This window comes from Branchiostoma lanceolatum, chromosome 9 (assembly GCF_035083965.1).
Source record: "Branchiostoma lanceolatum isolate klBraLanc5 chromosome 9, klBraLanc5.hap2, whole genome shotgun sequence".
NCBI classification, from domain to species: domain Eukaryota; kingdom Metazoa; phylum Chordata; class Leptocardii; order Amphioxiformes; family Branchiostomatidae; genus Branchiostoma; species Branchiostoma lanceolatum.
In genome coordinates, this window is record NC_089730.1 from 11,726,604 (window position 1) to 11,743,062 (window position 16,459).

The 16,459-nt window shown below is 42.8% G+C and overlaps 2 protein-coding genes and 1 long non-coding RNA gene across 3 annotated transcripts; all 3 read left to right on the top strand.

The window, feature by feature from the left end:
* The first annotated feature begins 268 nt into the window (after nucleotides 1-268).
* On the top strand, nucleotides 269-3,632 carry LOC136442139 (uncharacterized). The gene is made up of 4 exons (XR_010756963.1): nucleotides 269-522; nucleotides 682-976; nucleotides 1,364-1,463; nucleotides 1,585-3,632. It is a non-coding gene; the product is annotated as an uncharacterized lncRNA (long non-coding RNA).
* Nucleotides 3,633-8,730: 5,098 nt separating this feature from the next.
* On the top strand, nucleotides 8,731-12,555 carry LOC136441888 (uncharacterized). Its single transcript, XM_066438433.1, has 5 exons — nucleotides 8,731-8,806; nucleotides 9,789-10,017; nucleotides 10,335-10,440; nucleotides 10,915-11,045; nucleotides 11,415-12,555. Exons 1-5 carry the CDS (start codon nucleotides 8,746-8,748, stop codon nucleotides 11,563-11,565), a joined length of 678 nt encoding a protein of 225 aa, XP_066294530.1. The 5' UTR covers nucleotides 8,731-8,745; the 3' UTR covers nucleotides 11,566-12,555.
* Nucleotides 12,556-12,743: 188 nt separating this feature from the next.
* LOC136441889 (uncharacterized) lies at nucleotides 12,744-16,449 on the top strand. Its single transcript, XM_066438434.1, has 5 exons — nucleotides 12,744-12,875; nucleotides 13,490-13,784; nucleotides 14,295-14,418; nucleotides 15,152-15,276; nucleotides 15,827-16,449. Exons 2-5 carry the CDS (start codon nucleotides 13,510-13,512, stop codon nucleotides 15,975-15,977), a joined length of 675 nt encoding a protein of 224 aa, XP_066294531.1. The 5' UTR covers nucleotides 12,744-12,875; nucleotides 13,490-13,509; the 3' UTR covers nucleotides 15,978-16,449.
* The last annotated feature ends 10 nt before the right edge of the window (nucleotides 16,450-16,459 follow it).

The following is a 16,459-nucleotide window of genomic DNA, read 5'->3' on the forward strand; positions in this document are numbered from 1 at the left end:
GTACATGTAATTAACTCCCTAAATTTAGCGAAAACGTTGACGTGAATTCCCCATATAGGCCCTACTTTAGGATCTTTTTCATCACAACTGGCAGGTGCCAATCTAATCAGATGAGATAACCGATGGCAGGCCAGAATTCTTGCAATGGACCAATCGATGACCAATCGCGAAAGTGCACTTATGAGACCAATGACAGACCAGGATTCTCTCTATGGACCAATCGCAGGCCAGAAATCATTAGGAGACGATATTCTGCACCTGTTGCGGACAGACCTTTATCCGACTTGCCAAACAACTGCCAACTCATTTACCGTCGAATCATCAACTAGGAAAGACAGTATCCGTTTCTTCTCATGGAAAGCACACCGTAAGCCGAAATGTCTCTACGTGGCCAGGGACACAAGGGGCTCCGCAGAGAGATGCCAAGCGTTACCGTAACGTCCAGGACAACATCGTCGGCATCAGCGCTGGTTAACCGAGGAGCCCTCAAGAGAAACTCCTGTCCGCGCCTGTGTTCTAGAGGTGAGCCCGACACGTAGCTGGGTCGGGAATTGATCATGCTACCTGCTTCAGAACATTCAAACGTATTTGATTTCGCAGTTCTACTTCTATTGCTTTCTATTCAAATGAAACACTGAAAACCTACTATGGTGTAATAATCATGTTTTACTTTTATCCTAGGATTTATTTTGCGGGTTATATCCGCGCGCTTCCCCGAGATTGGTCAATTCATCACCACGAAGACAGTACCATCTCTTCTCCCGAGACGAACCAGTATAAGCCGACATGTATGAACCCAGGAAGGAAGCTTAAGCCAAGGTGCTGGGCCAGGAACAGGTGCCAAGCGTTAACGTAACGTCCTCGAAAACCTGCGGGGCATCAGCGCACCACAAGCCCGCCCCGTCTGGCCTGCCGGGGACCCCTCAAGAGAATCTCCTACCTCATCGTGGAGGAGCTGGACTGCGTTCCGTGAGAGGTAAGACCAACACGTGGCTAGCTAGGTCGAGAATCGTCCATGTTCTTTGCTTCAGGACAGTCTTAATTTGGGTTTTGGCTCATCTACCAGGAGCCCGGCTGTGTTCCAAAGGTGAACCTGCCACGTGGCCAGCTCGAGAGTCGGTCATTAAGTTGTCTTTGGGTTCGCAGAGTTTTGCTTCCTATTCATAAACCACTCGAAATTTCCTAGGTTGATATTGTTTTACTGTTATCCTACGATCTGTTTTCCGATCATGTCCGTTCCCCGAGACCACCACTAGTTTTGTTAACCTCAATGTCAGAGTAATTATGTCCTGTTGCGACAATTACTGCATGTCCTATTTCCACTTGCCGTGGGACAAAGATTTATCATTTTATTTTGTTGCAGCGTGCACCCTGGTCCTGATGCACGCAGTCCCATCTAACTACGGTCCGAAGGCATCATGCAAAAAGGCATGACCTTTGGATGGTCAACATCGATCCCCACTGTAAGTAGAGTAGAACCTGACCCTGACCATTCTTTTTGACAAGTTTGAATTACAACCGGAAGCAAGAAGTCGTTAGTCTGGCTATCTCGTTCTTATTGCCTATGATTTGACTTTATTGTAGTGGCAATACTGGGACGGAGACATCTCGCAGCAGCCTACCGAGGATCCATAGACCAGCACCCGACATGCACGTGTTACTGGAGCTCGTTGGTGTCATCAAGCCCGGAGAATGCCACACTCCATCGTCGGTGATCGTGTGCACGCCGTCAGAAGACCCGGGGAAGTCAAGCAAAAGTCTTCTGTTCTCGCTTTAAGCCATTTATGTTTCGTGGATTTTGCTTCTGTTTTTTGTACAAAGGCGGTTGAACAGTTTAGGATTTAGTGAGTGTTGATATTGCCAGTGCAATTGGTGTCGAAGTAGTTTGGATTCTTTTGTTCTTGAAGTCTTGTGGAAATTTCGCTGCTGAAGGCTTAGGCTGGCGTTCGGACACGACTAACACGAAACAACACACACACACGCATGCACACATTAGCAATTGCACTATCACTAGTCAGCACATTGATATCTAACACTCAGCACAGTACTGTCTAACGCGGGCCCTTAGCAGCACAATAACGTCTAGCACCACTTACAGATCACTTTTACTCCGAACATACGTCTAAGCCTATTAAATGCAGCAACATAAATTTCCATGGGATTTAAAGTACGAGAGGCTCCATGCTGCCTCCACTGATACACTGACGATACCAACATTTATTAATTCTAGACTGTTCGCCTCTTTTGCACTTGAGTAGAGGCAGATTACATGAATACATGTGCTTTGAGAGCAAAGGTCTTTTTCATCTGAAATTGGTTTTGCACATTCGTATTGTTAATCAAATACGATATCGATAGTTTGTCATGTAGAAATGAAGTTGTGCATAGTTCTTATTTCATAGTCATGAATGGCAAGGACTATCCGAGATGCTTCCCAAGCACAAACTTTTAGAACGTGACTTTACCTACATGTAAGTATCTGCGTGTTGTGTTGTATAGACTCTTCTTCCCGAGTCAGATACAGTTTCTCAGTTTCTGGCGAAAGACAAATTCAGAAATGTTGCTTTTGCCTCTACCATTCACTTCCGATACTCGATATAAGTGATATACATGTAAACTTGGTAGTTCTATATGGTAGAAAGACGACTGTCTTGCTTTGTACGGTTTTGTTCTGATGGCATCTAAGACTGTTCGTACTCAGCAAACTTTGTTCCAAATGTATCATGCAATTCACATGAGTGACTGACAATAAAATGATTTTCCTAGTGTTGTGTCCATCGATATAAGCAGTGTCTAAAAGTCTTTTGCTTTCACATAGCCTTTATATTTCGTGTATTTTGCCTCCATCCTAATACAATAGTGGCCACATTGTCCTAGAATGGCGGCAAAATACGCGAATACATGGCTTTGAGAGCAAAGGTCTTTTCCCACTGAAATGCACGAGCTCCGTATATTCGTATTATTTGATTTTGGATTGCGAACTTGATATTCAATATCTCCCAGTATTTAAGTCGGTCGACTTGAAGTGCTAGCCTAAGGGTTGTGTACTGTGATTAAGCTACATGTAGTGTCCACTGACGTGACAAGGTTTTCCGTTTGAAATAAGATACTTAAAGTACTTTACACAAATACCGAATTGGAAGCTAGCTGTTGTACATCAGAAACAAGTAATGTGTTGTGATAGCATGTGAGATTTGGTTGTAATCAATGTTTGTTATGAACGGTATGATATGCTATTTCAGTACACGTATAGCGGTAGGCCTTTGCAGCAATTAAATCTATTTGTTCTGTCGTTGTGTCCTTAAGTTTCCATGGAAGTAAAGAGGTATTTTGTTCTCTTTAAGCCTCTATATTTCATGTATTTCGCTAATACTCCAGTACAATCGTGGCCACATTGCTCTAGAGTGAGAGCGAAATATATGTACACGAGGCTCGAGAGCAAAAGTCTGTTAACTTCTTGTTGGCTCTGTGTACATAACAAGTATTTAATTTTGTTTTTATTGGCCAACGTGACAAGTATAGCACTAGGTCGTTAGTACTTGGAATTTATGCCAGATACAACCCATTGTACACATGTCACATCTTTTGTAAAGAAATGCATTTGTAAATAAACAGTTCGAAATAAGACCCTATTTTTGATCATAACCTCCAAGAAGTTTCGCCTTTTTGTATGCTTGTATGTGTGTTTTGTTTGCGAACAATACCAGTCGTGAAGTATTGGATGGGCAGCATGATATTTCATATGGAGGCGCACTATATTGGTAATCAGGCGACGGCTGCATTACCGTTAACGCGCAGCAATACCGGGAAGTATTTGCCGGGGGACCAAAAATGTGCCTCGAGAAAAAGCTATGATGAACGGGCTTCCTAGGAAATACAAAATATAATATGCTTTGACGATTGCTATAAATTTTTTGTCTGAAGCCGTTTGATTAGATTATAGTTACAATAGGGGTAAAACGTTTTCAACAAGCTGTGTCTTGGCAATGTGGATACACATACTAAATATGAATATCTATATGCCTAAAACAAATCTCAAAAACTCAAACCGAGTATCCCAAAAATATCATTTCATGATTATGGGACTAGAATTTAGACTTTGATATTTGTAGCGTTTTCTTAAACATCAGACTCAATACAATCAATGCAAATATCAAAGTGCTTCTATGACTACCTAAAAAAAAGTTGTGTGTGTGTTTTTACATATATCATTCAGAAATAGATATGTGTTAACTAAAAAGAATAGTGGTGCCTCAACTGCACGACCGAAGCTCATAAAAACTCTACATACTTTTGAATAGCTTGACCGCTAATGACCGGACAAGTGTCAACCTACAGACCCGCCCAGTTGTGAACGTAGCTGCGGAAAGTTCCGTCACCACAGTTGTATATCTTTCTAATTTCTTGTCAGTCAATGTCCGACAGTCACCGGGCAAGTGCAATTAAACCTGCTGACGTACAGAGCCATCCAGCACTGAACAATGGTGTGGGACATTCCGTTTCTGTCTGTGTTCAATGGGGTTAATGAAGTGTGTAATGTTGACCTACCAGTCGAAAATCAGTTTAGCTGTGTTACAATATATACTTTATATGTGCCTAACACATACAGCCCTCAAAAACTAAAACTACATAAAATATGATTTCCTGGTTATGGGACTAGAACTTAGATCAAGACTTTGAGTCTAATGTTTTGAAATCGCTACAGATCTCAAAGTGCTTCAATCTATGACTACCTAAAAAAAGTTGTGTTTTTGTTTTCATGTATTGTTGTAGATTTGCGTAACCTCAACGGCACGACTTAAGCTCATAAAAACTTTATATACTTGACAGAATAGATTGACCGGTAATAACCGGACAAGTGTCAACCTACAGACACCCCCCCCCCCCCCCCCCAGGTATGAACATAAGGGCTTAGCTGTGGAAAGTTCCATTACCGTTCTGGAGGTTAGTGTAGTTCATGGGTTTAATCAACTGTGTAATCATGACCTAGCAGACGAAGTGGGGGCCGTACGGAATAAAAACATGTACATTGTACTTTCAATAAGTTTAAACAGACCGACGGAATATACTAAAAAACATTTTTTTTCACCATGCACCATTCTTATATTAGAATCCCTCCACACTGTTATGCGGTCGTATTACTATTGGCACTTTCTTTAATCATGTCTTGAATAACCGAATTAAGTTTATGATTAAAAAAGAATTGTTTAAAAGCTTTTCCCTATTGGCATATCTGTATATGTTTGGTAGCATGAATTGAAACCCGTGTACAGTTACCACTCAAGTTATATAATTAAGGGCATTGACAAAACTGCTCACAGTAGACTCCAGTAGACTGCCACTGCGGACAGGGTTCTTAATGCTTGAATCTGTTTAGGAACAATAATCAAAGGGATCACCAAAAAGTGTCCTTTTCCAGAGGTGGTCACTAGTGCAGGTTTGACAGTGTATACTACAAAACTTATTCTGATAATTACGAAATAACTACTGACAAAATATATGTCAGTTTAACTGTGCGACATTGAATTAGCATAATGTAATTACAGGAGGGGTCCATGACCGGGTGTGGCAAGAAGGGTAGGGCACCTCGAGCCAGATTTAGATCATATCATGATCTCATATTTTCAGATAAAGATATCCGTACGTCGTGATCTTCGGTCGCCGAGACAAGCATAAAAAGACGACCGTCGCGGTACACTTGTCAGAGGAACAATCGCAAAGCGACATAGCTTTACACCGCCAAGTTCACAGGCCGCTTTCGCACACAGGCACAAGTAGCGACGAGTCTACTATACCAGACATCAAGAAGTTTGCCAAAAGGACTCCCGAAAAACATCAAGCACTCTCGGCAACAACTGAAGGTATGCTTGGAATAAGCTGTCCTATGCTGGGGAAATACCCGAGGGTCACATGTACAGCAATCTTACATGTTGTTTTTAAAGGAATACTATACATGTATAATCACTATGGCAGTCATGTTGACGATTCTCTGTGTAGAGAAACGGTTCGCTCTCACTATACGTGTGTGTAAGTAAGTAGCGGTAATTGGTTGGTATTTGACGGAGTCACTCTGTCTTTTTTATATGATCAAACAAACACATTGATCAAACTCGGTTATCCTGAAGGAGACGACGGACTAGCAGTGTAAGCAGAATATTTAACATGTAGAGTACATGTACTTCACAGTCTTTGAGACTGTGACGTCCTGTAGAACGTGTTTTCTTTCACGATTCACCGGTCCGACCCTAAAGTTTTGGTCGATGGGCGGGCATACTTGGGAAAATATAAGTAATTGACTTGGGCTCATTTCTACAGCACTGAGGACGAAATCCCAACGACACTCGACCGATCCTCTCTGTTTAATACAACCATGAAGATCTTCACCATAGGACTCCTCTGGGCATGCGTACTCGTCACCTTGGTGTACCTACAGGGGGTGTCCGGACGACGTGGTGGTGGGTTCCGTGGGGGCGGATTCCGTGGGGGCGGATCCCGGAGTAGCCGGACTAGCTGGACTAGCCGGACTCGGAGCTCTTCGAGTGTCCGGAGATCTGCCGGCGGATCTGGCGGCGGTAGTTACCGTCCCAGATTCGTAGTCCCAGCGGTGCTACTGTAAGTAGAGATCGGACGTTTCATGATTTAACACGTTGCGATTGAAAAGTTGAAATTGTATTCAGCTGTTCTTACTTCCAAATGACAGGAATGACAGGCTTCGTTCAGTCTCTCTTTGTTTGTTTGTATGTATGTATGTAGATATGATTGTTTGTTTCTATGTTTGTTAGTTTGTTCGTTTTGGAAGGCTTACGGCTGATCACTTTCTACACACTTTGACTTTGACTTTATCACTTTGACACTATCATGATTCATGATTATACTCTCCATTGGCACTGTGCTGTAACTTTTATTCTTGTGCTTCGCCAGGGCGTCGAGCCGGCGCCGTCGCTCTACATCGAGCAGCGGTGACCTGAGGTATCAGCAGTGTCAGCGCTGCACCGCGTCCTACATGTACAAGGACCCCAGCACATCTGCCTACACGGTACGTACTGATCTGATTTTGTGCGATATATTTTGATGTACAACTTCAATTTTTGACAATGTGATTATACACGTAAAGAGGCTGTCTATCTTATACCACCTGTACATAAAACCGAATATCGACTTCCTCCCTCTTCTAAGGTTCAAAAGTATACTCGATACGGGGCACAGGAGGTCAGTATCTGCCGCGACGGGACAGCCGCCTGCAACGAAGGAAATTGCTCCATCAACTACCTGTGGTCCAACAACACCATCACCGACTTCCCGGACGGGTTAGTAGATATATCTGTTAATGACTGAACTGCGACTGTACGTGCTTGTTTGATTGGTTAAATTCCAGTGCTTATTCTAAACCTAAATGGACTTTTCTCTTGGCACTTTTCTTCTGCCCGGCTTTTTGTTATGTAACCTCTGAATTCACCCGGGAGCTTTGCAAGCCCTCGTCTTGTTGCATTTTAGTGCATGAATGTATTATCCTTGAATTATTAAAATGTAGGTTTGAAAATCCCGAAGGAGAACTATATAAATGTATTTGTTAGATCTGTACAAAACACTACTCAGTTCTAAATATTCTATTGCTTGTGTTTACAGAGTTGGGGGAGCGAACCCTGCTGCGGGCCGCATATCACATGAAGTGGAGGCTGTGCTCATTTGCGGCACCTTGCGACACGGTCCGACACTACAGGTTACCATACTGGCCATTGCCACGGCTATGGTTCTGCGAATGGTTGGAGGGACCTGAGAAATAATCATTGAAAACGACAGTCATATTCAAGATTTTCGTTTATTTCTTTTATTCAGAAAAAAACAATTCCTGCCTGAACACAATGGGTTTGATAAATGAAAGACCTTCATTGTACGTTTATCCTCGTATACAAGCTAAGTACAGGTCATTATGATAAAGTAACACAATTGAATATCTACTGACGTATATGGGTGATATTGTTATGTCGAAGAACTCTATTCTTAACCGTGGTGTGCACATTAAAGATAATTAAGTACCGATGAAAATAAAATAAACTTCCCTTGATTTCACCCTATTCACACTTGTTGTCAAACGGATTTCAGTTCAATGCGTTGTGTTTTCTTCTTCCAATATATAAGGAAAATTGTAATTAACACATTAACAGAGTTTTAAATGCTGCTAATATAAGGGCTTTGAGTTCATAGGTACTTAATACAGGTGTCGTTGTTCGGAAAAGAGAGTTGGGCAACATTATTTTAAAACTTCCTGATCCGGCCATTTCTACATAGCAATGATATCAGACATCAAGATGAAAATAGACGAATGTAATCTTTGGCCCACGTATATCATAAAAGAGTGACTCCTATGATGCATTTTAGAGGAACAGATTGAAAGCGGCAATCTTGCAAGAATAATTTTGACAGGGTGATTTGGCCTCCATAGCGTTTCATTGGTCAGGCGGAGGGGGAAATGTTAACCTTCCCGTGGACTGACACTCCTGGCCAATCCTTTTCCTTCTTGTCGAATGCTACTATCCAAACCCCCCGTAGAAATGACCTGCTGCCTGGTGGAGGCTGCCGAAGGTCTGTGCAGGAGGCTAGCCTGGCCAATGAAACCTATGGTGGCCAAACTCTCCTTGCCTGAATTATTCTCCCTACAGCCAGCGTAGTTAGCCTGGTAGAGGTTACTAGCCTGAGGCAACGTGTTGCCATGGCAAACAATGACGTAACGGTGAACAATGATGCATGATTTCCCCTGAGTCGTGCTTACAGAGGCGTAAACACGGAACAAGAACTGCAGCTACAGGTGAGGTCAAACATTTCTCAACATTCATTCATTTATGGATTTATCGGGATATCAACGTAAGGCAGCTTGTTGCTGTCAGTGTTTTGCTAGTTCCTTGCTGTCTGAAACAGGTCTTGCTAGCCCCTTATGGATTCGATAAAGGTGTTGCTTAAGTTCCTTCCTGCCTGACACCGGGCGACAAACTCTAAGAAAGGCGACATTATGGAGGTCGTATTAAGACACTAAAGTTTTGCAACATCGCGCCAAAACAGATACGAGATGATGATGGGAGCTTCAGAGTACTTGAGTCTTGATGACAACGTCTCCAGTCACATTTGAACTACGGACTTGTAGAGTCAGTTATACATTCTCTATATATGCACTTCACCGTGATTGGGATCATAGACCGTGGCAGTTCTGAGACAACGTCCCTGTAGAACGTAATTGAGGGGTCACAGGTCCCACCCATTATGTTGTAGTCGGGTCGATCTACTTGGGCCCAAGGACAGTCTATAGTGCCCTGGGCTGCTGAAGATAACATGTAGAAATCCTTGACTTGGGGGAGGGGGTGGGTGGTTAGTGTCGACAGGAGTCACTAGGCAGTTCAAATAATTGAAAACGTGCGCTATGAAGCTGCTCCAACTACTAGATCATTATATGATTTTGTGGCATGACAAAGTCAAAAGCAGATTTTTTTTGAACAGCGCTAACAATAACAATGGTGTCAAAATAAAAACAGACCTTTAGTTAAGTAACCACTAAACTAGGCATGGTGCACGAAATCACGAACAACATTTTTTTAGAAATACCATCCAGTATAAAGCACTTAGTGGCAAAAAATAAAAAGAAGCTGCGAGAAACGGTGACGTACACGATTTGTTGTAGCAGTAACCCAGAACCCCTGCGCTGTCTTGGCATCCTTTGTTTATGTTTTAGATCTACAACTAACATCTACAAATCGAACTACATTTAGTACTTGACTTGTGTGGTTTCCACGCCCCAGACACTGGGGAAGATCTTCTGAAGACGCTGATCCTGTCTGCTGCAAGCATGAAGGCCGCCACAATAGGAGTCCTCTGCGCATGCGCGCTCGTCACCTTGCTGCACCTGCAGGAGGTGTCCGGACGGAGGGGCCGTGGGGGAGGGCTCCGGTTCCGGAGTTCGAGTGTCCGGAGATCTACCGGTGGATCTGGCAGCACTTTCCGTGCCAGGATCGTCCCACCTCTGCTGCTGTAAGTGGGGATCGGATACTTTATAATTCTTAAAAACGTTACAATTAAGAAGTTGACATTACATTTAGATGATCTTGCTCTCAAATTATAGGAATACAAAATGCTTCATTTATTCTTTGTATGTATGTATGTATGTATGTATGTATGTTTGCTTGTTTGTTCCTACATCTTGTTTATTCCTTTGCCTCTTTCATTTATTCATAGATCCATCCACTCATTCATTCATCTTTTTGTCTGGAACGGCTCATCACGTTCTACAGACTACAGCTCTCTCCATTGTGCCATAACTTTCAGACCTTTTACTTGTGATTTTCCAGTGCGTCGAGCCGGCGGCGGCGCCAGAGCAGCAGCCTGAGTGATCAGCAGTGCCAGCGCTGCACCGCGACGTACATCTACCAGGACCCCTCCACATCCACCTTCATGGTACGTACTGATCGGAGTTAGTAGTCGACCTCCTGCTCGGATTTTCTGCTGTATCTTTTCATGTAGTCGGTGTAGCACAGATCAAGTTCTTTGAATCCATCCCACTCAGCAGGCAGGTGGGCACAGTCAACGTTTACAGGACCTAAACAATCCAACAGGCGATCAAACCAAACTCTTCGATCAAACCGAGAACATAAATATGGCCAAACGTAAGGGGTTCAGCGACTGTCTATGTGTACCTTCTACGGCATATTTTTAAAGCCTCATTCCTCCATCTTCAAGGAGTCCGAAACCACACTCAACCTACACCCATTGTGCACTTTAGTACCTCTTTTGACTGCCTTTTAAAAATCGCATGTTTTATAGCTTACTTCATCAGTTGTAATTTATCGGCTTAAGAAATAAAGTAAAGAAAATGTTAAAAGTGCCTAACACTAGAGAGGTGAGAATGAGTTGTGTCTATACCCCCCCCAGACCGGGACCTCCACTTCTCCCGGGGCACAGGAGGTCAGTATCTGCCGCGACGGGACAGCCGCCTGCAACAACGGCGCATGCTCCATCAACTACCTGTGGTCCAACAACACTATTACTGACTTTCCGGACGGGTTAGTGCACAGTACCATACACAATGATCCCACACTGACTGAATTGACAATTTTTACGGCACAGTTCAAACGTGACTGTTTGATGTTTGAAAATTCATTTACTCTAAACCTTAAGTGGCCTTTTTTCTTCGTGTTTTTTTATTTTTATTTTTCATGCAACTCCTGTATCTGTGCTCACTTTCGCTTGACTGTTTATGTCCATGTTGGTGTGTGCAATTCTGCTGTAAACCTTCGATTCGATGCATTTTGGATTATCACTGAATAAGCACAATATAGCTTTGAAAATCTCAAATGGAAACTACATTACTGTATTTCTTTATCAATACAAAACACTGTCCTAAATACTCCATTTTGTTGGTGTGTTTACAGAGTAGGGGGAGCGGACCCTGCTGCGGGCAACATATCAGTTCAGGTGGAGTCTGTTCTCATCTGCGGCACCTTGCGACATGCTCCGACACTGCAGGTCACCATACTGGCTCTTGTCGTGGCCACGGTCATGCGCGTGGTCGGAGGAACCTGAGAAATAATCATTTCAAAAAGACGCTGTTGATTTATGTTCAATTACTTTTAGTCGGGAAACAATTCTAGCCTGTATCGTTAGTCCAGAAGGTTTGTAACGGTTCATGTTAATTACTTTACTTGCGTTACTTGCTCAAAACACAAGCCTCTTGGAAGCTTGCTTGAAAAACTATAAAAATGACAAGTTAACGGTAGATTGGAATAAAGACGCAATGATTTATTCTAGGAAGCAGAGCGGTGTGGAAATTTGTGCAATTTGAAAGGGCAAGCGAGTAAAAAAAAACTGTTTACAAGTATAAAGGGTCAACACTATACAGTACAGACAAGACAAAGCAGATTATAAAACCTTTCTTGGCTCCAAATGCAAATCTTTTAGAATAAAGATTTTCAAAATGTAAATATATCTAAGTTATAATATGTATCAAAAGGAATTGGCAACGTTCAACCATTGTCTATGTCAGTCCCGTATATTGTATTTGCCGTAGCTTTCGTACCGTTTATCATATGTAGAATTCTATACATATTTGAAAAGACGCAAGTAGGCGTTACACGTTCTTCTTAGATATTTGAAAAAAATTCCCTGACATTATGCACCCGTCAGGCCGTCACAAAAAATGTGTGCTATTTTGCCCTAGGGCTATGTGGTGGTGACTCTGTGTCATTAGTTCTGCCGAACAAACATGTAAAGGTAGGACCTCTATACATGTACGTCCCGAGGCTAAGATTACATACCATGAGTCCTATTCAGATCCTGTAGCCAACTTTTTCTGTACATATGATGGTAACCATGGCGTGCATATGTGTATCTGACTCTACAAACTGTATGTCAACTGAATGCACAGCATACATGTATTTTGTAGGGCCCTACATCTCATTGACGCCCAATAGAGTTGCTATGCAAATATGACACTTGTGAATGACTGTCTTTATCGAACTTTGAGGTTGAAATATGGCTGTGTAGCCTGGAAAATATAGGCTGTCTTGAAGTGTATTGAAGTTCGTCTTTTTACCATAAACCGTGGATACTAGGTACCAGCAGTACTTACGAATCGCAAAACAGCAAGACAGGAAACAGGAGTATATAGGTTAATTAAAATACATTTGTTCAAGACTTGTTTTGATTCGAAATAGTATGATGTTTTCGAAAAGATCCCCACAATTTGGTCATGCATGCTTAAGTTCTCACTTACAAAGTCGCACCCATAGTCAAAACAGTGACTCACAACCCCCGCCCATATCAGTGTGTTACACAGCGGAAGTGCAAGTACGTCTCTACAGATACAGAAATACACAGATACGTCAACAGAACAGGTAGGTCAACAGGAACCATGTCATTCTCACTTGGGATGTTTCACTTTAGTTCAGAAAAACGGGAATGTTCACATTTATATATATAGGGAGGGCACAGTTGGGCCATCATTTTATATTATTAAAGAGTGTGGTTGGCCTACTTTCTTACAGCATGTACTGTATTTCTACTAAATAAAAGCACTAGCCTCCTGTGCGCACCTTCAATCTGACTGACGTCGACTAGCGGTTCTCTATTGCTTTTTTTGTGTGTCCGCTAGATTTAGGGTACCGAGTACGAGCTTGGCCATATACATGTAAGAACACGCAAACGATCAGAAACCCAGAAGGGCTGCACAGAAGGCAATGAAAATAAGGTCCACATATGATCTATATGCAGTTAGTAGGACCGATTTTCCACCCGTGTATTTGGTACAGTAAGTCCACCCGTAGAGACCGAGGGGGAAGTTAGAAAGATAGATATGAAACAGGATGTTTGAAATTTTTCACAGTTACATGACATCGCTCTGTCGGGATTTTACGCCTTTTTGTTGTTAACTGGGTCGGCGGGAATAGTTGAGCATTTAACCATGCGTGACATATGACCCGTCCAACCACTTCCCTTGTCTATCGTGCAGTCCAAAACACGACCTCCAAAATGAGGCTTGTGACGGTCGGCCTGCTTGTGACGTGTGTGTTCATGATCTTGATACACTGGCACGGGGCGTCAGGCTTCACCGGGCGCCGCAGAGGGACCAGCAGCAGCAGCCGACGCCGGGCGCCCGTACCGGTCAGCAGCCGACGCCGGGCACCCGTTCTGGTGCCCAGTACCAGTCGGCGCAGGACAAGCATAGTGTCCAGTGGCCGCAGAAGGTCATCGCTATCCAGCAGGGTGGTGCGGACTGGTGTGCGGCTTGTCGGATCTCGGTTATTGTGAGTGTCACTTTCTCTACATAACTCACTACGTGTTGTCTTACTGTCATAGTTTCCCCTTTTCTTTCTCAGTTAATAAAGAAAGCGGTTAGTAGATTTAGGTCTTTTTTTCTATTACATTTTGCACCGTAGGAAAGAGAGAAGATAAAGGTATAAAGCATCAGTCACAGGATACGATTATAATTAAGGTTCAAGTTAAGATATCCGTTTTAACGGCACTCTTTTCAACTTTCTTCTTTTTAGTAGAAGGGTATGTTTTTATGAGGATGGGTTGCTAGCCCTTCCCCTTTAACGTGCCCGAGGCACCTCCTCGAATACGGGTCACCCATTTTGCGTCCCTTGGGGTGCAGCCCCAACCGAGATGAACTGTCCCAGGATTTGGACCGGGGTCTCCCAGATATCAACTAATTGGAACCAGGAGCTCAACTGTGAGGCTGCTACCAGTTGAGCTACAGGGACATCCCTAGTTAAAACTTAACATAATTGTTGACTATTGGCGTTATTCCCCAGGAGTAGCGGGCGGCGTCGGCGGTCCCGGCGGTCCAGCAACAGCGGCCTGTTCGACCAGCAGTGTCAGCAGTGCACGCCAGGATATGTCGCCTTCGATTCTCTCACTAATAAATACAGACTACAGGTGGGTTTAACGTGTAAAAAGAGGTAAAGATATCACTAGTCATTACTGTCGTGGAGTGTAATTATATGCACTTAAATTCATCATTGCAGGAGAGAATAAGATGATTTTGAGTTCTTTCCGTATATAAGAAGTATTGAATTTATTTTTTCTTGTGCCAGCTTAGCCCGTAGAAAGCATCGGTTAGATACTTTCGCAACTTACTAATCACCATTGCAGGACCATTAGGCAGAAAAGGGGAACAAAGACTATGGTACATAGGAAGAACTTAGAGATACTCTGAATACGTGCTGTACTCCCCAATTGATAACTTGTAGCTGTACAAAAACGTTAAGATACTAGTGCTAGGTCCATGTTTATGGTTATGTTTCACACCTTTTAATGATGTCGTTTTCGTTAATGAGAAAGTTCTTGATCCTGTTCCTGTTTCATGTTTTGTTTGTACCGTGTTAGCCTGTCGTGGGCGGATAGGCAAATCCTTTCAAAGACTTTCGAGAAACGTTTACTCTTTTTGCAGAAGTGACATGCGATCTTGTGCTTGTTCTGTTACTCTGGCATTTACAGAACTATGGCCTGAGGGGGACCATACTCGTTTATTTGTGTCGCGTATTAAACGCGCACGGTTTCTGTATTTTCATATCTATGTCTTATTTGTCAAGGACAGTCTACTGACAACCCTCCTGTGTACCAATAAATACATGTAACGTTACATACTGACGGACTTTTTTGGCTTCAGTACGGCTCCATATCCGAGGACGCACAGCTGATGAGGATCTGCCGCAGTGGCAGCGCGGCGTGTAACAGGGGAAGGTGTTCAGTCAACTACCTGTACAGGAACGGCACCATCACGGACTTCCCTAAGTACGTTACCTCCACCGGGCATTCCTGTGTTTGTTGATCACTGCTTCATGTTATATTATTGTGAATGTATTATTCATTCAGTTTATGTTAAGTTATGATAAGGTATGTTTCGATTCCTAAATAAAACAAAATTTAAAAATAAGTTCCTAAAGGGGTTGCGAATAGCAGAATTTGGCCAAAAAAACAACAAAAATAGCTGCATAATTGGCCAGGAGAGTCAGTCCTCAGGAAGGATATCATTTTACCTTTGATGTTACCCTATGGTGGCCAAACTTTCTTGGCATATAATTCTCCATATATAGTCAGCGTAGTTAGTCTGGTCAAGGAGGCTTCAAAATGGTCTGGTAGAAACTAATACGCACGTAGTGCATAAGCGCGCTCTCAAGGACTAGCTCTAAATCAAGTTGTACGATATTTCTGAAAGGCACGTAGTACTGCGTCTTGGGTGTATGTGAAAAACACTTTGAAAATACATGTAGTTTCGAGCTAGTAGCGATGTCTGAATTTTGCCCCGTCATGTCCGTACTGATTCAATATCTTTGCCTTGCAGCATTGTCGGGGACCCTTACGTCGGACGTATTTCAAGTACACTGGAGTCCGTGCTCATCTGCGGCACCTTGCGACATGCTGCGTCCCTGCAGGTCACACTGCTGGCCCTTGCTGCTGGAGCTGTGGCGATGTGGATGATCCGCCGTGACTGATACAACACCGGCGCGCGATTTAATTAGTCAGAATTCTCTAGTGACCCACTCCGCCCAGGTGTAAAAATGGGTGTATTGTTCTCTGGTACTGTTAAGATACGTTATGTAAAACTTGAGTGCGGTGCCACGTCGTCCTTGTCTGTCAAAATTCGAAGCAAAAAAACTATCTACAGCAAATACTACCTAGTGAAAGAGATGCTCTGCATATAGACGATATCATGTATAGACGATATTTCATAGACTATGTTTTATAGACGTCTTGATTATAGAATATTGACATTTTAGTCATTTGTATAAACGGCTTTTTTTGTAGCGCATTTATTGTCATTAATTTTGCTGCTGACAGTACAATTTGTGTTTACAGCAGTTTCTGGACAAAATCGGTCGCCCTAATTCTAATTGAGAAACAACATGTAAGATTACAACAGAGTACAGATAGGTATTCTTTTAAGTTTAAAAAGAAAACTTTTAAAAAATAGCTA